Here is a 23,020-nt window from a genome sequence, read left to right on the forward strand (position 1 = left end):
ACTGAATACTGGTTAGGAAATAATTATTTATTATATTTGTAACAACATCTCCTCAAAAGCCTGGTCGGACAGAGTAACACCTTGTCTGTCTGTCTGTGTCTGTCGGTCTGTGTCTGCCGTTGTGTGTCTGTCTGTCTGCCAGTCTGAGTGTGTGTGTGTGTGTGTGTGTGTGTCGGAGGGAAGGTAAACAGGTAGGGATATTTACCTGTGTCCTCTCTCCCACTAGGGTGTGGTCTACCCCCTTCCCTAATGGTCTGTTTCTGTCTGAGAGAGTTTCTCTGTTGATGCTGCAGTCCCCTGATACAGTGTGGAAGAGAGGAGAGGCTCATTAACGAACACAATTAGAATCCCCTGGAAGTTGTCCTTAGCTAGTGAAGCGTGATTATTCTATTGTATATCTTTATATCATATCGTTTTAGCGCTGTCATTAATCGGTGGTATCTTGACACCATACTAGTGGGGGGGGGGGGGGGGGGGGGGGGCTCGATCCAAACACAAGATGATATGATCACCTGACACAGGCCTCGTCGACTGGAATTGTACTGCCTTACTCTGAGCATCTACAGTCAGTGTCATCTTTAGGTCGTGTAGATCCTTGGAGAGGCAGAGAGGCCGACACAGTGTCATTACCGGGGAATAAGTGAGGGATGGAAGAGGGGATAAGGATGGAAGGACGGAGGGAGGGAGGAAGGAGGGGATAAGGATGGAAGGACGGAGGGAGGGAGGAAGGAGGGGATAAGCATGGAAGGACGGAGGGAGGGAGGAAGGAGGGGATAAGGATGGAAGGACGGAGGGAGGGAGGAAGGAGGGGATAAGGATGGAAGGACGGAGGGAGGGAGGAAGGAGGGGATAAGGATGGAAGGACGGAGGGAGGGAGGAAGGAGGGGATAAGGATGGAAGGACGGAGGGAGGGAGGAAGGAGGGGATAAGGATGGAAGGACGGAGGGAGGGAGGAAGGAGGGGATAAGGATGGAAGGACGGAGGGAGGGAGGAAGGAGGGGATAAGGATGGAAGGACGGAAGGAGGGGGGGAGGAAGGAGGGGATAAGGATGGAAGGACGGAGGGAGGGAGGAAGGAGGGGATAAGGATGGAAGGACGGAGGGAGGGATGGAGGAGGGGATAAGGATGGAAGGACGGAGGGAGGGAGGAAGGAGGGGATAAGGACGGAAGGAGGGAGGAAGGAGGGGATAAGGATGGAAGGACGGAGGGAGGGAGGAAGGAGGGGATAAGGATGGAAGGACGGAGGGAGGGAGGAAGGAGGGGATAAGGAGGGAAGGAGAGAGAAAGAACTAGAGGGGAATATAAAACCAGCAGTTATTAGTGAATGTTTATTGTTACGGTGCTTCTACAGTTATTAGTGAATATTTATTGTTACGGTGCTTCTACACCTGCATTGCTGTTCTGGGGGGTTTTAGGCTGGGTTTCTGTACAGCACTTGTACGAAGGGCTTTTATAAACACATTTGATTTGAATGTTATAAAGAACAGTGTCTTCCAGAAGTCATTGTGTTTACCAGAGTATACACTTAATCTAATACCATGACGATGTGCCTCTCAACTTGCCGTGGTTCAGCACCAGTTTGAATGGTAAAACTCCTCTTTGAATGCACATTTTGTTCTAATTATACACAGTACCTTCACAGTAGATTCACAGTACCTTCACAGTAGATTCACAATACCTTCACAGTACCTTCACAGTACTTTCACAGTAGATTCACAGTACTTTCACAGTAGATTCACAGTACCTTCACAGTAGATAGGTGTCCCATAGAATAACTGTATAAGCTGGCACACACCTGAAAACCTGTTTTGTAGAAGTGCTGACTAAGTGTGAGTAAACTGTATGAAAAGAGAGAAATATCACACTGTATATGGCAGATTAGGATTAGCCATTCAACATAGAGCGTGTGTGACTTTATTTAATGTTTTTACAGAACACCAAGGACTCTACATTCTCAAATAACTGTGACCTGCTCAACAAATGTTGGTATTTATCCTTGCATGTTCAATAGCTACAACAACAACAACAAAAGGCATATTTTATTAAAAAAAATTTAAAAAATTACATTCAGACTTTAAAGATAATGTTTAAACATAAGGTTCCATTTTGGGATGCCAACCAAAGTGCAGGCATTGGTGGAGGAAACAGAGGGATCAGCCAATCAGACGTCTCCAAACTTCTGCATCATCGCCTTACGGCTGAGCTCATAGGCCAAGAAGAGAGCTCCGTTGGCAGGGAAGGTTCTGATCATGGTGGGGGTGAGGCCTGAGTACAGAGGAGCCACTCCTATAGGAAGAACAGAAATATAGGGGAAGACAGGTTCTGTTTATAATTTTATTTTCATTTGCTCACATCATATGTAGACTTGTTTATACTGTATTATTGACTGTATGTTTGTTTTACTCCATGTGTAACTCTGTGTCGTTGTTTGTGTCGAACTGCTTTGCTTTATCTTGGCCAGGTTGCAGTTGTAAATGAGAACTTATTCTCAACTTGCCCACCCTCACTAAACAGAGAACGTCCCTGGTCATCCCTACTGCCTCTGATCTGGCGGACTCACTAAACAGAGAACATCCCTGGTCATCTCTACTGTCTCTGATCTGGAGGACTCACTAAACAGAGAACATCCCTGGTCATCCCTACTGCCTCTGATCTGGAGGACTCACTAAACAGAGAACATCCCCGGTCATCCCTACTGCCTCTGTTCTGGAGGACTCACTAAACAGAGAACATCCCTGGTCATCCCTACTGCCTCTGATCTGGAGGACTCACTAAACAGAGAACATCCCTGGTCATCCCTACTGCCTCTGATCTGGAGGACTCACTAAACAGAGAACATCCCTGGTCATCCCTACTCCCTCTGATCTGGAGGACTCACTAAACAGAGAACATCCCTGGTCATCCCTACTGCCTCTGATCTGGAGGACTCACTAAACAGAGAACATCCCTGGTCATCCCTACTGCCTCTGATCTGGAGGACTCACTAAACAGAGAACATCCCTGGTCATCCCTTATGCCTCTGATCTGGAGGACTCACTAAACAGAGAACATCCCTGGTCATCCCTACTGCCTCTGTTCTGGAGGACTCACTAAACAGAGAACATCCCTGGTCATCCCTACTGTCTCTGTTCTGGAGGACTCACTAAACAGAGAACATCCCTGGTCATCCCTACTGCCTCTGTTCTGGAGGACTCACTAAACACAGGCTTCGTTTGTAAAGATGTCTGAGTGTTGGATTGTGCCTCTGATCTGGAGGACTCACTAAACAGAGAACATCCCTGGTCATCCCTACTGTCTCTGATCTGGAGGACTCACTAAACAGAGAACATCCCTGGTCATCCCTACTGTCTCTGATCTGGAGGACTCACTAAACAGAGAACATCCCTGGTCATCCCTACTGCCTCTGATCTGGAGGACTCCCTAAACAGAGAACATCCCTGGTCATCCCTACTGTCTCTGATCTGGAGGACTCACTAAACAGAGAACATCCCTGGTCATCCCTACTGCCTCTGTTCTGGAGGACTCACTAAACAGAGAACATCCCTGGTCATCCCTACTGCCTCTGATCTGGAGGACTCCCTAAACAGAGAACATCCCTGGTCATCCCTACTGCCTCTGTTCTGGAGGACTCACTAAACACAGGCTTTGTTTGTAAAGATGTCTGAGTGTTGGAGTGTGCCTCTGATCTGGAGGACTCACTAAACAGAGAACATCCCTGGTCATCCCTACTGCCTCTGATCTGGAGGACTCACTAAACAGAGAACATCCCTGGTCATCCCTACTGTCTCTGATCTGGAGGACTCCCTAAACAGAGAACATCCCTGGTCATCCCTACTGTCTCTGATCTGGAGGACTCACTAAACAGAGAACATCCCTGGTCATCCCTACTGCCTCTGATCTGGAGGACTCACTAAACAGAGAACATCCCTGGTCATCCCTACTGCCTCTGATCTGTAGGACTCACTAAACAGAGAACATACCTGGTCATCCCTACTGCCTCTGATCTGGAGGACTCACTAAACAGAGAACATCCCTGGTCATCCCTACTGCCTCTGATCTGGAGGACTCACTAAACACAGGCTTCGTTTGTAAAGATGTCGGAGTGTCGGAGTGTCAGAGTGTCGGAGCGTCGGAGCGTCGGAGCGTCGGAGCGTCGGAGCGTCTGAGCGTCGGAGCGTCGGAGCGTCTGAGCGTCTGAGCGTCTGAGCGTCGGAGCGTCTGAGCGTCTGAGCGTCTGAGCGTCGGAGCGTCGGAGCGTCGGAGCGTCGGAGCGTCGGAGCGTCGGAGCGTCTGAGCGTCTGAGCGTCTGAGCGTCTGAGCGTCTGAGCGTCGGAGCGTCTGAGCGTCTGAGCGTCTGAGCGTCGGAGCGTCTGAGCGTCGGAGCGTCGGAGCGTCGGAGCGTCGGAGCGTCTGAGCGTCTGAGCGTCTGAGCGTCTGAGCGTCTGAGCGTCGGAGCGTCGGAGCGTCTGAGCGTCTGAGCGTCGGAGCGTCGGAGCGTCGGAGCGTCTGAGCGTCTGAGCGTCTGAGCGTCGGAGCGTCGGAGCGTCGGAGCGTCGGAGCGTCTGAGCGTCTGAGCGTCGGAGCGTCGGAGCGTCTGAGCGTCTGAGCGTCTGAGCGTCTGAGCGTCTGAGCGTCTGAGCGTCGGAGCGTCGGAGCGTCGGAGCGTCTGAGCGTCTGAGCGTCTGAGCGTCTGAGCGTCTGAGCGTCTGAGCGTCTGAGCGTCGGAGCGTCGGAGCGTCTGAGCGTCTGAGCGTCTGAGCGTCTGAGCGTCTGAGCGTCTGAGCGTCTGAGCGTCGGAGCGTCGGAGCGTCGGAGCGTCTGAGCGTCTGAGCGTCGGAGCGTCGGAGCGTCGGAGCGTCGGAGCGTCTGAGCGTCTGAGCGTCTGAGCGTCGGAGCGTCGGAGCGTCTGAGCGTCTGAGCGTCTGAGCGTCGGAGCGTCGGAGCGTCGGAGCGTCTGAGCGTCTGAGCGTCTGAGCGTCTGAGCGTCTGAGCGTCGGAGCGTCTGAGCGTCTGAGCGTCGGAGCGTCGGAGCGTCGGAGCGTCTGAGCGTCTGAGCGTCGGAGCGTCTGAGCGTCGGAGCGTCGGAGCGTCGGAGCGTCTGAGCGTCGGAGCGTCTGAGCGTCTGAGCGTCTGAGCGTCGGAGCGTCGGAGCGTCTGAGCGTCTGAGCGTCGGAGCGTCGGAGTGTCGGAGTGTGCCTCTGGCTATCCATCCTTTTTTTATTTATTTAAATGGCGCTGTCTGGTTTGCTTAATTATAAGGAATTTCAAATGATTGATACTTAAGTAGATTTTTAAACAAAATACATTTAGACTTTTACTTACATAGTATGTCACTGGGTGACTTTCACTTTTACTCGAGTCATTTTCTATTAAGGTATCTTTACTTTTACTCAAGTATGACAATTGGGTACTTTTTCCACCACTGCAGTGAACTGGAAGAGATACTCCAGCTCACTGTGTACAGTATACCCATTTCCATTCACATATATAGTAGTACTATAATTCAGCTATCATGCAGTATGTATTGTATCACTTTGTTCCCTCGCCTTCAGTGCGTATGATCCCCATCAAGGTCTTGATGAAGCCTTGTTGTCTGCCTGCTAGCGAGTGGACCTGGATCCTGGACTTCACACAGTCTATGGGATAGACCACCAGCCACAGGCACGCTCCCCCAAACCCACCACTGAACATTAGAGGGACAACGCCTAGAGAGGAGAGGAGGGGGAGGGCAGAAGAGGGGAGGGGAGGAGTGGAGAGGAGAGGAGAGGAGTGGAGAGGAGAGGAGAGGGGAGAGGGGAGAGGGGATGAGAGGGGAGAGAGGATGAGAGGGGATGAGAGGGGAGAGAGGAGAGAGGAGAGGGGAGAGAGGAGGACAGGGGATGAGAGGAGAGATTATGATAGGGGAGGAGAGATGATGAGAGGGGAGTAGAGATGATGAGAGGAGAGGGGAGGAGAGATGATGAGCGGAGAGGGTAGAGGGGAGGAGAGGAAAGGAGAGGAGACAAGAGGGGAGGAGAGATGATGAGAAGAGAGGGGAGATGAGGGGAGAGGGGAGGAGAGATGAGAGGAGAGGGGAGGAGAGGAGAGGGGAGGAGAGATGATGAGAGGAGAGAGGAGAGGGGAGGAGAGATGAGGAGAGGAGAGGGGAGGAGAGATGAGGAGATGAGAGGAGAGGGGAGGAGAGATGATGAGAGGAGAGGAGAGGGGAGAGAGGAGGAGAGGAGAGGGGAGGAGAGGAGAGGAGAGGGGAGGAGAGATGATGAGAGGAGAGGAGAGGGGAGAGAGGAGGAGAGGAGATGGGAGGAGATATGATGAGAGGAGAGAGGAGAGGGGAGAGAGGAGGAGAGGAGAGGAGAGATGATGGGAGGAGAGGAGAGGGGAGGAGAGATGATGAGAGGGAGATGAGAGGAGAGATGAGTAGGAGAGGAGAGGGGAGTAGAGATGATGAGGAGAGAGGAGGAGAGGAAAGGAGAGGAGGGGAGAGGGGAGGAGAGATGATGAGCGGAGAGGGTAGAAGGGAGGGGAGGGGAGGAGAGGAAGGGGATGAGAGGAGAGAGGAGGAGAGGAGAGGAGAGGAGAGGGGAGGGGAGGAGAGAGGATGAGAGGGGAGGAGATGAAAGGAGAGGAGACAAGAGGGGAGGAGAGATGATGAGAAGAGAGGGGAGACGAGAGGAGAGATGATGTGAGGAGAGGGGAGGAGAGATGATGAGAGGAGAGGGGAGAGGGGAGGAGAGGAGAGGAGAGATGATGAGAGGAGAGGGGAGAGGGGAGGAGAGATGATGAGAGGAGAGGGGAGGAGAGATGAGGAGAGGGGAGAGAGGAGGAGAGATGATGATGAGAGGGGAGGAGAGATGAGGGGAGGAGAGATGATGAGAGGAGAGGGGAGTGAGGAGGAGAGATGATGAGAGGAGAGGAGAGGGGAGGAGAGGAGCCATTTGGAACACAGTAATTACTCAAATAGTTGCATTGCAAAACTGGAATGAATACATAGATACAACAGGTGTTCATGATTTCACCATCATACCTATGCCATCCTTTTCGGTGTTCAGACGCTGAGCAAATGTCGTGCGACAGAGCTCGTAGGCTCCGAAGAAGCAGAAATACCCGGGAACCTCCCTGACGATGGTTGTAGTCAAACCCTGGTAGAACCCAAGAGGACCGTCCTTCCTCAACACAGTCCGAACCACGGACCACACCGAACTGGACCCAGGGAGACACAACACAGACATTGGAGGTATGAATCCCACTGCCTTGCAGGTATCTTACCAGAGGCCTCCATCTCATGCATCAAAAGTATTTATAAAGCCCTTTTTACATCTGCAGATGGTACAAAGTGCTATATAGAACGCCAGGCTAACCCCCCCCCAAAAAAAACAGCAAGCAATGCAGATGTAGAAGCACGGTGTTATAGCATCTTCTCTTACCTCTTCTGCCCTGCGGGTATCTTACCGGAGGCCTCCATCTCATGCATGGCCTGCAGACGACACTTGACCAGCTCTGTGGGACAGAGAGCCAGGGAGGAGAAGATGGAGGCTAGGGAGCCTGAACACGCCTTCTGGAGGTCACTAAAGGAGAGGGACCGAGGACCGGTGGTGAAATATGAAGGAGGAGAACCATAGCAGAGGGAACATCTTTTTGCAGTAAATTGGCAAAGAACACAAAATCCTAACCTCTGGTTACTGTTACACAACTGATATTTAAAGGTCATGTGAACGACTTGGAAAGATCATTGTTGAATTACATGCCTATACAATTAGCTGCTTGGACAGAATTACTATAATTTAAGATCTAGTATTATACTCAATACACACTTTATAAGACCCTGTAGAAAGACCCTGAAGAAAGACCCTGAAGAAAGACCCTGTAGAAAGACCCTGTAGAAAGACCCTGTAGAAAGACCCTGTAGAAAGACCCTGAAGAAAGACCCTGTAGAAAGACCCTGTAGAAAGACCCTGAAGAAAGACCCTGTAGAAAGACCCTGTAGAAAGACCCTGTAGAAAGACCCTGCAGAAAGACCCTGAAGAAAGACCCTGTAGAAAGACCCCGAAGAAAGACCCCGAAGAAAGACCCCGAAGAAAGAGCCTAACAATGCAAAAGCTTGTCTTTGTGGTCCTACATGGAAGTCTAACCTTAGTTCTACGGCTCGGTCCATCCCAGTGATTCGCCGCAACACGTCCTGACAGAAACCATAGGTCATGAAAAGGACAGCGTTCTCTGCGATGTTGGCTATGAGGGCTGGGGTGGCTCCCTGGTACAGCCCTCTCAGACCCATCTGTCTACAGACCCGTCAGGTAACATTGACAGGAAACACAGGTATTCCGATTCAGAAACTCTTGGAGGATAATGGAAGTTGAAAAACTTGGAAAAATGCTTCAATGGAAAAATACATTTTTATTAACTTCAACCAGATCGTTATGTTGTGTTAGCCTCCATCAAGATAAACTATATATATACAGCAGTATGTGGACACCTCTTCAAATTAGATGATTTGGCTATTTCAGTCACACCTGTTTCTGATAGGTGCATAAAAATCAAGCACACAGTCATGCAATCTCCATAGACAAACATTGGCAGTAAAAGGGCTCATACTGAAGAGATCAGTGACTTTCAATGTGGCACCGTTATAGGATACCACCTTTCCAACAAGTCAGTTCGTGAAATTTCCGCCCTACTAGAGCTGCCCCGGTCAACTGTAAATGCTGTTATTATGAAGTGGAAACGTCTAGGAGCAACAACGGCTCAGCCGCGAAGTGGCAGGCCACACAAGTTCACAGAACGGGACCGCTAAGTGCTGAAGCACGTAAAGATCATCTGTCCTCGGTTGCAACCCTCACTACCAAGTTCCAAACTGCCTCTAGAAGCAACGTCAGCACAATAACTATTCTTTGGGAGCTTCATGAAATGGGTTTCCATGGCAGAGCAGCCGAACACAAGCCTAAGATCACCATGCGCAATGCCAAGCGTCGGCTGGAGTGGTGTAAAGCTCAGCGCCATTGGACTCTAGAGCAGTGGAAACACGTTCTCTGTTGTGATGTATCACGCTTCACCATTTGGCAGTCCGACGGACTAATCTGGGTTTGGCGGATACCAGGAGAATGCTACCTGCCCGAATGCATAGTGGCAACTGTAAAGTTTGGTGGAGGTGGAATAATGGTCTGGGGCTGTTCTTCATGGTTCGGGTTAGGCTCCTTAGTACCAGTGAAGGGAAATCTTAATGCTACAGCATACAATAACATTCTAGACGATTCTGTGCTTCCAACAGTTTGGGGAAGGCCCTTCATCTTTCAGCATGACAATGCACCCATGCACAAAGTGATGTCCGTACAGAAATGGTTTGTTGAGATCGGTGTGGAAGAACTTGACTGGCCTGCACAAAGCCCTGACCTCAACCCCATCGAACACCTTTGGGATGAATTGGAATACCGACTGTGAGCCAGGCCTAATCGCCCAACATCAGTGTTCCCGACCTCACTAATGCTCTTGTGGCTGAATGGAAGCAAGTCCCCACAGCAATGTTCCAACATCTAGTGGAAATCCTTCCCAGAAGAGTGGAGGCTGTTATAGCAGCAATGTTCCAACATCTAGTGGAAAGCCTTCCCAGAAGAGTGGAGGCTGTTATAGCAGCAATGTTCCAACATCTAGTGGAAATCCTTCTCAGAAGAGTGGAGGCTGTTATAGCAGCAATGTTCCATCGTCTAGTGGAAAGCCTTCCCAGAAGAGTGGAGGCTGTTATAGCAGCAATGTTCCAACATCTAGTGGAAATCCTTCTCAGAAGAGTAAAGGCTGTTATAGCAGCAATGTTCCAACATCTAGTGGAAAGCCTTCCCAGAAGAGTAAAGGCTGTTATACCAGCAATGTTCCAACATCTACTGGAAATCCTTCTCAGAAGAGTAAAGGCTGTTATAGCAGCAATGTTCCAACATCTAGTGGAAAGCCTTCCCAGAAGAGTGGAGGGCTGTTATAGCAGCAATGGTCCAACATCTAGTGGAAATCCTTCTCAGAAGAGTAAAGGCTAATATAGCAGCTAATGGGGGATCAACTCCATATTAATGCCCGTGATTTTGGAATGAGATGTTGGACGAGCAGGTGACCACATACTTTTGGTCATGTAGTGTATGTACAGTATATACAGTACCAGTCAAAAGTTTGGACACACAAGCTGTCATCAAGGCAAATGGTGTCTACTTTGAAGAAATATATTTAGATTTGTTTTAACACTTTTTTTGGTTACTACATGATACCATATGTGTTATTTCATAGTGTTGATGTTTTCACTATTATTCTACAATGTAGGAAAAAGTACAAATAAAGAATAAACCCTGGAATGAGTAGGTGTGTCCAAACTTTTGACTGGTACTGTATTTATATGAAAGGTAAATACACAGGATTCAGGAATAATACTACTGTAAATACACAGGATTCCGGAATAATACTACTGTAAATACACAGGATTCAGGAATAATACTACTATAAATACACAGGATTCAGGAATAATACTACTGTAAATACACAGGATTCAGGAATAATACTACTGTAAATACACAGGATTCCGGAATAATACTACTGTAAATACACAGGATTCAGGAATAATACTACTGTAAATACCCAGGATTCAGGAATAATACTACTGTAAATACACAGGATTCAGGAATAATACTACTATAAATACACAGGATTCAGGAATAATACTACTGTAAATACACAGGATTCAGGAATAATACTACTGTAAATACACAGGATTCAGGAATCCTGTACGGGCATGTGTTTACCTGTAGGTGGCCATGAAGCAGTGGAGGAAGCCTCGGTACATGGAAGGGAAGGTCTGCATCTTCACCTTGGCTGTGTCAAACGGCTGGCCACTGAACACACAGGCTGTCCCACCTAAAGGCAACATGGGCGGAGGGAGAAGATGGAGAGGAGACCGATGAGGAGGAGAGGAGGGAGAAGATGGAGAGGGTTTGAAACACAGCTACTGAGTGTGGTTTCCCCTAGGTACAGATTTCGGATCAGAGGAGGGGAGGAGGGAGATGAAGAGGAGGAGGGAGATGGAGAGGAGACAGAGGAGGAGGAGGAAGAGGAGACAGAGGAGGAGGAGGAAGATAGAGAGGAGACCGAGGAGGAGACAGATGGAGAGGAGACAGATGAGGAGGGGAGAAGGAGGGAGATGGAGAGGAGGAGGGAGATGAAGAGACATGGAGAGGAGACAGAGGAGGAGAGGAGGGAGATGGAGAGGAGACAGAGGAGGAGGGAGATGGAGAGGAGACCGAGGAGGAGGAGGGAGGGAGATGGAGAGGAGACCGAGGAGGAGGAGGGAGGGAGATGGAGAGGAGACAGATGAGGAGTGAGATGGAGAGGAGACAGATGAGGAGGGAAATGGAGAGGAGACAGAGGAGGAGGGGAGAAGGAGGGAGATGGAGAGGAGACATTGGAGGAGGGGAGGAAGAGGAGAGGAGGAGGGAGATGAAGAGACATGGAGAGGAGACAGTGGAGGAGGAGGGACATGGAGAGGAGACAGATGAGGAGAGGAGGGAGATGGAGGAGTCAGATGAGGAGGGGAGAATGAGGGAGATAGAGAGGAGGCATTGGAGGAGAGGAGGAGGGAGATGAAGAGACACTGAGAGGAAACAGAGAAGGAGAGGAGGAGGGATATGGAGAGGAGACAGAAGAGGGAGATGGAGAGGAGGACAACACCCCAAATTATATTTTGCTGACTTTTCCTTTCTAACTTTCCCAAAACAGATGACACATTTTGACGTCAGGCCTAGACAGGCCACTTTACTGCTGCCAGCCTGCCACACATTGTTAGGGGGATCCTTATTGTTGCCAGCCTGCCACACATTGTTAGGGGGGATCCTTATTGTTGCCAGCCTGCCACACATTGTTAGGGGGGATCCTTATTGTTGCCAGCCTGCCACACATTGTTAGGGGGAATCCTTATTGTTGCCAGCCTGCCACACATTGTTAGGGGGGATCTTTATTGTTGCCAGCCTGTTCCACCAAGAGCCCTATAGACCCTGGTCTAAAATAGTGCACTACCCTATGGAACCTGGCTAAAAGTAGTGCACTAGAGGGAAGAGGGTGCAAGTTGGGAGGTTATCTAGATGTAGACCTACCTATCGCTCCAGCTGAGAGGTCTATGATGGCCTGGACCACTGGATGAGGTGCCATGATGATGATGATGATGCTAAACCTTCACCACTGGTTATAGAAGGACACACCACTCACAGTAAACATTCACAGGCTGTTAAAGAAGAACAAAACCACTCACAGTAAACATTCACAGGCTGTTAAAGAAGAACAAAACCACTCACAGTAAACATTCACAGGCTGTTATCGAAGTTAAACTCATACAAATATTAGGTTAGTAATATTCTACTGTTCCTGTGCATTTTATCAAAAACTACAAGCCTACATGACAGTCATCATGTGATAGTATCACCATTACTGTGTGTAACTACCATCTATAAATACCATTTTAACATGTTGTCATTATGTCTTGAGGAAAGTAAATCTATGCGCAGGTCAGTCATTGTGCTAAACCCCATGCTCACTGAAGAAGCCTAGTGGATGACCTAAACCTGGTTTAAAGTACAGGGGCAGCAGATTGAAGGAGTCTGAAAATGGCACGCTATTCCCTAATGTAAGTGCACTTCTTTTGACCAGGGGCCTTGATCAGAAGAAGTGCACTACAAAGGGGCCAGGGTGCCATTCGGGGTGGGGGGTGGGGGGGGGGGGGGGACGCGCATTGACAGGTCCCGTAGGTTAGCCTACTGATGGGTCTCCAGTTCAGGTTCATGTCCTCAGAACCGGATAGAAGACTATGTTTGCCATGGCCTCGAACCTATTAAAGTCCTGCCAATGGTAATCTATAGGTAACCATATTATAAACACAGGGATGGGGTAACACAGGGATGGGGTAACACAGGGACGGACGGGGTAACACAGGGATGGGGGGGGGGGGGGGGGTTAAATGGTTACATGCAATCTGATACTTATTTATTTTTATTTTTAATGTAATCAGATACTTTAGAAAAACTAGATGGATTACTTCTTTGATTACTTTTTAAAAATCAGAAAGGATGTTTTTCGAGAAAAAAAAAAAACATTATTATACACTTTTCATTTACATTCAATTCGCCAATGGTAAAAAAAAAATGTTTTTTAAAAGGTGCAAGTTTAAGTTTGTTCCACCCGAGCCAGTCTGACCACGAGTCAGAGATCACTGACGGAAAATAATCCAAAAGTAATCTGATTACGTTACTGAGTTTGGGCAATCCAAAAGTTACGTAACTAATTAACATTTTGGAAAGGTAACTAATAACGGTAACGGATTGCATTTAGAAAGTAACTAACCAAACCCTGTCCATATCATAGCCATATATGTTAATCACAGTCTGAGTATTATGTTTGAATCGAGGCTTACCGATAGCAAAGTAAGTAGCCGTGACAGTCTGTTTCTGCTTTGTCAATTTTGTCTGTGTAGCGTTGTTGTAGTTACAATAGACTGTCTACACCCAGATTAAAGCGGAAGACAATTTGTCGCATACCGTTCACGATTGCATCATGAAATATACAATTTTTCGTGTCCAGAATAACATGCATTGTTGCCGGGAAAATCCTGAAATATGTCACTTGACATGAGAGTTGGATGTGATGGTTGACTGAAGTTAAATCCACATTCCTTCACAGACGCGCTACGCCAAATCCACTCAGGCTAAATTCCGTCAGACAATCGCGGAGGTTCCTTGCCAGCGTCTAAACAGTTAACGCTCCTTCACGTCTTCTTCCTGGTTTAGTTATTATGTCACGAACGAGTCTTCACCTGCGTTGGAACGCTGTCGCCCATGTAGTGCGCAAAGGGCGCTCTAATGTGCACTGACTGGCGCATGGACCAGGAATACATGTTAAACTTTTAAATCTGTCATCAGAAACCTGTGTGATAGTGAAAGAAGTGCGAGACGTTCGGCTATAATGAGACATATTACTGTGTGTGTACCTGATTTGTACGGGAATTAAGCCTACATTGACACAAGCTCCTGATTGACGTAGCGGTCTGAGTGGCACTGCATCTCAGTGCTTGAGGCGTCACTACAGACCCTGGATCGATTCCAGGCTGTATCACAACCGGCCGTGATTGGGAGTCCCATTGGCCAGCGAACAATTGGCCCAGTGTAGTCCGGGTTATGGTTTGGCTGGGGTATGCCATCATTAATTTAACTGACTTGCCTAGTTAAATAAAGGATAAATGAAAAATAAAACTGTGGTAGTACCTGCAAATGGCCAAAAGATGTTAGCACAGGCAAAGAGTCGGCCTGGAGTGTGGGCTGTTTTCGCTGGTTGACAGTGTTGTCCAATGAGTGTATGTTGTCAAGAGTTGGATTGGAGCAGCCTCAGGGGCAGATCCACTGGCAGAGTCCTCTATATAACCCTCACCATGACAACCTAGTACTTTTCATACCGAAGCCCTAACTAAATCATCCAGGTTAAAATTGTACACTTACAAAATCTCAAAGTAACTTCTGTTCTTCCTCATTCTCCTCCTCATCATCATTATAATCCTCCAATTATGATAACAATTTACTGTTTTAATTTCAGTTCCTCTGACTTCCATTGGATAACTAATAAAGCATTTTGAAGAAAACTGATTATGGTGGCTACTAGGCATCGGTAGAAAACGAGCATGTAATAGACTTCAGTAGTGGATGATGCGTATGATTCATGAAGACTGTGTAATAAATATATCATCATTAACGGTCTTGTTCTGAGGTTTACAGTCATTTTCCACGATCCCAAATAGCGCTTAATCACCTCGACGCGAAAACCTTTTGAGTAGTTTAGCGTTGTTCTATTAGAACGCCCTCAGATCAGCGGTGTTTCATACATTTTTATTAGGCTATTTGCAAATAGAAATGTATAATTTAACTGGGGGAAATTAAAGTACTATAATCATTTTTATAAGTATTATAGCAATTTCAGCCTCTTTTTTTGTTGTTGTGATGATTTCTAAAAGTTAACAAATCTGGGTTCTCCTCTCATCCTGTCCCGCTATGCAACTTACAATAACAACACCATGACTGACAGAAAAAAAAACCTCCCACTTCATTTTATAACTCGTCCTTTTCACAGTAGGTTACGTTGTAAAAAGGTGAAGTCTCTCTCTCTTTTTACATCTCTCTCTCTCCAACAAAACAAACCGATTAAGTTTCCTAGCCAACCGTTTCACAAAGCGTACCCGTTTTAATATTTTCAGAGAAAGAGATGTTTACAAGCTTTATAAGAATGAAAACATAGTGCGCGTTCTGGTTTTTCAGTAGCTGTCATTGGCCGATTTAGTTGTCAGTCAAATGTGGGCGGTATTATTTGACAAACAGCTCCTGTAACACTGCTGTCGGGCTGCAGACTGACATTCAACAGGCAAGAGTAAACGGAACTGCTGCACTGAACAATAACTGCGACTGGATTGTATAAAACAAAAGTTCACCAAGCTGTTTTTTGTTGTTGTTGTTATTCTATTCTAACTTTTCTATACTATTCGTCAACAATCAGAATATCTACATTTTTTTGTTTGTTGTCATCGTCGACTTAGATGTAGTTGCTGTCTCCGCCTTGATTTGTGACTTTATATCAATGTAGTGTTATCCGACGGACCGATATTTTTTGTTCAGGTGGTCGACCCCCTTTTCGGTTGTTTACTTTCTGGTTGACTTCACATCACCCGCTGTGTATGAGTAACTTTGTCTTTACTAATTCTATGTGACATTTTGACGCTATTCTCGCTACTACTATGGCCGAGGCAGCCCAACAACCACAACAGGTTGAGATCGACCCGGATTTCGAGCCTCTTTCCCGGCCCCGCTCCTGCACATGGCCCCTGCCACGTCCGGAGTTCATCACCCCGGGCGACTCTAACACCTCCTCTCCCGCCCCTTCTGTCAAACAAGAACCCAGCAGCAACTCCGACTTCATCTCCAGCCTCAGTTTATTAGAAGAGACTGAAGATTACCCCGAAGAGGATCAGAAACCCACCATCCTCTGCAATGATTTCCAATGTCAGGAAAACTGCATCCACGACCACCAACAGCATCAGCAGCAGCACCCGGGGAACAGCCCCCAACTCCCGCAGCAACAGGTGCTTCTGCTCTCCTCTCCGGCCGGGTCTGCATCTTCAGTAGCGGCTGCGGCCGCTGCAGCTGCCCAGAGGAAAAGCAGTTCATCTCGGCGTAACGCCTGGGGCAATATGTCTTATGCGGACCTCATAACTAAGGCTATTGAGAGCACCCCGGACAAGAGACTTACCTTGTCGCAGATCTATGACTGGATGGTGAAGAACGTGCCTTATTTCAAGGACAAGGGAGATAGCAACAGCTCTGCTGGATGGAAGGTAAAGCTTTTCAATACAGTACATTAAATCTGATGAGATTTGAGTTATGATTTAAGGGCTATACATTTTTTTTTATAAGGATATAGAGAAATTGACCTTTAATTGCCTATATATCAAAGTTGACGCTGTTCATTATTTTTAAGTGATAATATTGTAACGACCCTGGGTTTGTAAGCGCACATATCGACTCAGCGGCTTGAGCATGCTTTTGCGGCGCAGTCGACAGCGCGATGGACCTCGGGCTAGAAGGTCGACCTGCTCCCTGCCTGTTTCATTACAATATTAACCCATGTTATCACATGTTAATAACACACGTAACTAAGTAAGGCCAGGTGAGGGTGACTTGCTGCTTTCCCAGAATATGTTTATTGTAGGATTGGGTATTATAGACATTGTAAAAGTGCTATCTCTTGAGGTTCAGTTGTTCATTTCTATCCTAATAGCATCATGCTACGTATCAGAGGAGACATGATGTTCTGGTCTTGTGCACCCAAATCAATCAGTCACTTTATGTCCATTCATTGTGTGTCCTGTAGAAACCTGTGGCTACCAATTGTAACCCAGTCAGCACACACACACACACACACACACACACACACACACACACACACACACACACACACTCACACACTCACACACACACACGGCCTCAACAGGATTCTTGTCCAACTCCAGCTGCCTCCCCCTAATACTATTATACTACTAGTCCCTCCTCCTCTCCCCTCCCAGTACTGCTAATATTAAAATAAGTTAACATACTGTACTGTAGCAGTAGCAGTAGTTAACATGATGTAGCTGTAGTTAACATGCTGTTCAGTAGCTGTAGTTAACATGCTGTTCTGTAGCTGTAGTTAACATGCTGTACTGTAGATGTAGCAGTAGTTAACATGCTGTACTGTAGCTGTAGTTAACATGCTGTTCTGTAGCTGTAGTTAACATGCTGTACTGTAGCTGTAGTTAACATACTGTACTGTAGCTGTAGTTAACATGCTGTAGCTGTAGTTAACATGCTGTACTGTAGCTGTAGTTAACATACTGTAGCTGTAGTTAACATGCTGTTCAGTAGCTGTAGTTAACATGCTGTTCTGTAGCTGTAGTTAACATGCTGTACTGTAGCTGTAGCAGTAGTTAACATGCTGTAGCTGAAGTTAACATGCTGTTCTGGAGCTGTAGTTAACATGCTGTACTGTAGCTGTAGTTAACATACTGTAGCTGTAGTTAACATACTGTAGCTTTAGTTAGCATGCTGTAGCTGTAGTTAACATGCTGTTCTGTAGCTGTAGTTAACATGCTGTTCTGTAGCTGTAGTTAACATGCTGTACTGTAGCTGTAGTTAACATACTGTACTGTAGCTGTAGTTAACATACTGTTCTGTAGCTGTAGTTAACATACTGTACTGTAGCTGTAGCAGTTGTTAACATGCTGTAGCTGCAGTTAACATGCTGTACTGTAGCTGTAGTTAACATACTGTAGCTGTAGTTAACATACTGTAGCTGTAGTTAGCATGCTGTAGCTGTAGTTAACATGCTGTTCTGTAGCTGTAGTTAACATGCTGTACTGTAGCTGTAGTTAACATGCTGTACTGTAGCTGTAGTTAACATGCTGTTCTGTAGCTGTAGTTAACATGCTTTAGCTGTAGTTAACATACTGTAGCTGTAGTTAACATACTGTAGCTGTAGTTAACATACTGTAGCTGTAGTTAACATACTGTAGCTGTAGTTAACATGCTGTTCTGTAGCTGTAGTTAACATGCTGTACTGTAGCTGTAGTTAACATACTGTTTTGTAGCTGTAGTTAACATACTGTAGCTGTAGTTAACATGCTGTTCAGTAGCTGTAGTTAACATACTGTAGCTGTAGTTAGCATGCTGTAGCTGTAGTTAACATGCTGTTCTGTAGCTGTAGTTAACATGCTGTACTGTAGCTTTAGTTAACATACTGTAGCTGTAGTTAACATGCTGTTCTGTAGCTGTAGTTAACATACTGTAGCTGTAGTTAACATGCTGTTCTGTGGCTGTAGTTAACATACTGTAGCTGTAGTTAACATGCTGTACTGTAGCTGTAGTTAACATGCTGTTCTGTAGCTGTAGTTAACATGCTGTAGCTGTAGCTGTAGTTAACATACTGTTCTGTAGCTGTAGCTGTAGTTAACATGCTGTAGCTGTAGTTAGCATACTGTAGCTGTAGTTAACAAGCTGTACTGTAGCTGTAGATAACATGCTGTAGCTGTAGCTGTAGTTAACATACTGTTCTGTAGCTGTAGTTAACATGCTGTAGCTGTAGTTAACATGCTGTAGCTGTAGTTAACATACTGTAGCTGTAGTTAACATGCTGTACTGTAGCTGTAGCTGTAGTTAACATGCTGTAGCTGTAGTTAACATGCTGTAGCTGTAGTTAACATACTGTTCTGTAGCCGTGACACAGACGCTGGTCTCACTCATGTCTCTGCCGAAGTATGTTAGCAGCAACTCGCTGTGCCAAAACACACTAAGACCGAATGGCATATGTTATTATTATTATGTAGTTATTATAGTAAGACTTTAGTTAGATTTGTAGCCTGGGTTTCTCTCCTGCCATTCCTCTGTCACAGCTAGGGTTTTGGTTCTGTCTCAGTCAGAGTAGAGGTATTTCTGTAGAGGCAGGCAGGTGATCGTGAGGTACGCGTGAGGAAAGGGTTTGTGTATCTGTCACGTGCTACGATGACGAGGACACACACCTCTTTCTAACAGGAGAAGGACAGGCCCCTTTCTCCCTCTCTTCCTTTCCTATTGCACCCCTTATTCCATTCAAAGGGGTTTTATTGGCACGGAGGATACATATGTTAACGTTGCCAAAGCAAGTGAAATAGATAATAAACAAAAGTGAAACAACGTTTTTAAATTAATAGAGACATTTCAAATGTTATATTATGTCTATATACAGTGTTGTAATGATATGCAAATAGTTAAATTACAAAAGGGAAAACAAATAAACATAAATATGGGTTGTATTTACAATGGTGTTTGTTCTCTCTCTCTGTCTCTGTCTCTGTCTCTTGCTCTCTCTATCTCTCTCTGTCTCTGTCTCTCTCTGTCTCTCTCTCTCTCTGTGTCTCTCTGTCTCTCTCTCTCTCTCTGTGTCTCTGTCTCTGAATCTTGCTCTCTCTCTCTGTCTCTGTCTCTGTCTCTTGCTCTCTCTGTCTCTCTCTGTCTCTGTCTCTCTCTCTCTCTCTGTGTCTCTGTCTCTGAATCTTGCTCTCTCTGTCTCTGTCTCTGTCTCTCTCTCTCTCTCTCTCTCTCTCTCTCTCTCTCTCTGTCTCTTGCTCTCTCCGTCTCTCGCTCTCTCTCTCTGTCTCTCTCTCTCGCTCTCTCTCTCTCTTCATCGATTTCCACTAAAACACGGCTAGCTGTTATCGAAGACTGTATAAGTAAACTGGTGGCCTGTAATTATGTGACGTACATAGTTCTGAACTTCTGTCTGACGGAGACTGGTAGGGAACTTATTCTGCCATTGTTGAAGTCAAATAACATGTAGAGATTTATAGACATATATGATTTTGCATATAGGACCATGGTTAACTTCCAAATGGACCAGGGCTCTGGTCAAAAGTAGTGCACTATGAAGGGAATAGGGTGCCATTTGGGACAGACCCCATTGTTTTGTTGTAGAACTGATATCCTTAACCTGTAGCATCACATAAAGGTCTGTAAAACCTTTACTGACTGTCCTGTAACACCTTGACTGACTGTCCTGTAACACCTTGACTGACTGTCCTGTAACACCTTGACTGACTGTCCTGTAACACCTTTACTGACTGTCCTGTAACACCTTGACTGACTGTCCTGTAACACCTTGACTGACTGTCCTGTAACACCTTGACTGACTGTCCTGTAACACCCTGACTGACTGTCCTGTAACACCCTGACTGACTGTCCTGTAACACCCTGACTGACTGTCCTGTAACACCCTGACTGACTGTCCTGTAACACCTTGACTGACTGTCCTGTAACACCTTGACTGACTGTCCTGTAACACCTTGACTGACTGTCCTGTAACACCTTGACTGACTGTCCTGTAACACCTTGACTGACTGCCCTGTAACACCCTGACTGACTGTCCTGTAACACCCTGACTGACTGTCCTGTAACACCCTGACTGACTGTCCTTTAACACCTTGACTGACTGTCCTGTAACACCCTGACTGACTGTCCTGTAACATCTTGACTGTCCTGTAACACCTTGACTGACTGTCCTGTAACACCTTGACTGACTGTCCTGTAACACCTTGACTGACTGTCCTGTAACACCTTGACTGTCCTGTAACACCTTGACTGACTGTCCTGTAACACCTTGACTGACTGTCCTGTAACACCCTGACTGACTGTCCTGTAACACCTTGACTGACTGTTCTGTAACACCTTGACTGACTGTCCTGTAACACCTTGACTGACTGTCCTGTAACACCTTGACTGCCTGTCCTGTAACACCCTGACTGACTGTCCTGTAACACCTTGACTGACTGTTCTGTAACACCTTGACTGTCCTGTAACACCTTGACTGACTGTCCTGTAACACCTTGACTGACTGTCCTGTAACACCTTGACTGACTGTCCTGCAACACCCTGACTGACTGTCCTGTAACACCCTGACTGACTGTCCTGTAACACCTTGACTGTCTTGTAAGTAAGTAGTAGTTGTAATGATTATTGAAAATAGCTCACAGAGTCGCCCAACTTCTCAGCTCTCACCCCACAACACCATGTCTGTCGGTAGACTATTGACATGTTGGGGATGATTGTGAGTAAGAGCAAGAACAGAAACGCCATTCATAGATTTCACATTGTTACAATATTATTAAGTCAGATGTCATAAACAGAGAGAGAGAGAGAATATCAGGAGCACAAAACTAATAACAAATAGTTTAGAATATAATTAATTCTACTCATTAATTAATTCGAATTGTTGGTTTAATCGTTGGTATTAGGACCCTTCAAAACAGGTTTGTTTATGTATGACACAGTGTACCACTTTTTAAATTCTATTTGTGTCTTAATTTCTCTCTTACTTTTTTATGGCATGACTGTAAGTAACTCTGGATAAGAATGTGTCTCTCTCTCTCGTTCCATGTGTCGGTAGCAGTAATGTGTCTCTCTCTCTCTCGTTCCATGTGTCGGTAGCAGTAATGTGTGTCAGTGACATTCCAGAGTGGCTTGGCAGACAAGGGGCACCACGCCTTTACGCCTTGTGTGTGTGAGAAGCATTGTGGGAAAGAAGCTCCAGGCCGTTCATTCATTCGTTCAACGTCCTCCTAGCTTCTGCTGTACTCTGATACTTGTAGGCCTACACAGGGGGAATTCTTAGGTAACTCCTTGTTTCCTATCCTCAAAAGGGAGGGAGGGAGGAAGGGGGCAGAGAGATTAGGGAGGGTGGGGAGAGAGAGTAGAGAGGGGAGAGAGGGAGGGAGAGGAGGGAGGGAGAGGAGAGAGAGTAGGGAGTGAGGGGAGAGAAAGGATAGAGAGAAGGGAGAGAAGGGAGATGAGAGGAGGGTGAGTGATTGAGTGAGTGAGTGAGTGAGTGAGTGAGTGAGTGAGTGAGTGAGTGAGAGGAGGGGGGTGAAGGGAAAAACCTCTATATCTCCAAGGCTGGTAGAGACAGAAACACAGCTGAGCTTCTAGTCCTGGTGGAGAGCCAGGTCTGGGCTTTCACGAGACTCTCTCTCTCTCTCTCTCTCTCTCTCTCTGTGTCTCTCTCTCTCTCTCTCTCTCTCACACACACACACACACACACACACACACACACACAGCCCCCAGGACATATATCTGCTGTGTCACCAGACTCTCCATACAAGTTAATGGAGTTGTGTAACTCCCAACACAGTAAGTTTTGTAGCTCCCAACACAGTAAGTCGTGTAGATCCCAGCACAATAAATTGTGTAGCTCCCAACACAGTAAGTTGTGTAGCTCCCAACACAGTAAGTTGTGTAGCTCCCAACACAGTAAGTTGTGTAGCTCCCAACACAGTAAGTTGTGTAGCTCCCAACACAGTACGTTGTGTGGCTCCCAACACAGTAAGTTGTGTAGCTCCCAACACAGTAAGTCGTGTAGCTCCCAACACAGTAAGTTGTGTAGCTCCCAACACAGTAAGATGTGTAGCTCCCAACACAGTAAGTTGTGTAGCTCCCAACAAAGTAAGTTGTGTAGCTCCCAACACAGTAAGTTGTGTAGCTCCCAACACAGTAAGTCGTGTAGCTCCCAACACAGTAAGTTGTGTAGCTTCCAACACAGTAAGTTGTGTATCTCCCAACACAGTAAGTTGTGTAGCTCCCAACACAATAAGTTGTGTAGCTTCCAACACAGTAAGTTGTGTAGCTCCCAACACAGTAAGCTGTGTAGCTCCCAACACAGTAAGTTGTGTAGCTCCCAACACAGTAAGTTGTGTAGCTCCCAACACAGTAAGTTGTGTAGCTCCCAACACAGTAAGTTGTGTAGCTCCCAACACAGTAAGTTGTGTAGCTCCCAACACAGTAAGTTGTGTAGCTCCCAACACAGTAAGTTGTGTAGCTCCCAACACAGTAAGTTGTGTAGCTCCCAACAGAGTAAGTTGTGTAGCTCCCAACACAGTAAGTTGTGTAGCTCCCAACACAGTAAGTTGTGTAGCTCC

General features: G+C 46.6%; 2 protein-coding genes across 5 annotated transcripts in view; one reads left to right on the forward strand and one right to left on the reverse strand.

The window, feature by feature from the left end:
• Positions 1 to 1,312: 1,312 nt before the first annotated feature.
• Positions 1,313 to 13,867, reverse strand: LOC139385680 (solute carrier family 25 member 15a). Of its 4 annotated transcripts, none has more exons than XM_071130949.1 (8): positions 13,424 to 13,867; positions 12,114 to 12,198; positions 10,770 to 10,881; positions 8,130 to 8,276; positions 7,425 to 7,565; positions 7,025 to 7,200; positions 5,547 to 5,705; positions 1,313 to 2,286 (listed from the first exon to the last, which is right to left on the reverse strand). In XM_071130949.1, the coding sequence occupies exons 2-8, from the start codon at positions 12,166 to 12,168 to the stop codon at positions 2,162 to 2,164; spliced, it is 915 nt and encodes a 304-aa protein (XP_070987050.1). In that variant the 5' UTR covers positions 12,169 to 12,198; positions 13,424 to 13,867; the 3' UTR covers positions 1,313 to 2,161. The 4 variants fall into 4 exon arrangements, with proteins under 4 accessions (XP_070987050.1, XP_070987048.1, XP_070987049.1 ...); XM_071130947.1 differs by having other exon boundaries at positions 1,879 to 2,286; positions 12,114 to 12,241; positions 13,424 to 13,780; XM_071130948.1 differs by having other exon boundaries at positions 1,882 to 2,286; positions 12,114 to 12,241; positions 13,548 to 13,757.
• Positions 13,868 to 15,414: 1,547 nt separating this feature from the next.
• The window catches only part of LOC139385833 (forkhead box O1 a), a 121,223-nt gene continuing 113,617 nt past the window's right edge, over positions 15,415 to 23,020 (forward strand). Inside the window, exon 1 of the mRNA XM_071131083.1 lies at positions 15,415 to 16,381. Coding sequence (XP_070987184.1) covers positions 15,785 to 16,381 — 597 coding nt within the window. The 5' untranslated portion in view covers positions 15,415 to 15,784. The remainder of the gene's footprint in view (positions 16,382 to 23,020) is intronic.

Source organism: Oncorhynchus clarkii, chromosome 27, assembly GCF_045791955.1.
Source record: "Oncorhynchus clarkii lewisi isolate Uvic-CL-2024 chromosome 27, UVic_Ocla_1.0, whole genome shotgun sequence".
Taxonomy (NCBI): domain Eukaryota; kingdom Metazoa; phylum Chordata; class Actinopteri; order Salmoniformes; family Salmonidae; genus Oncorhynchus; species Oncorhynchus clarkii.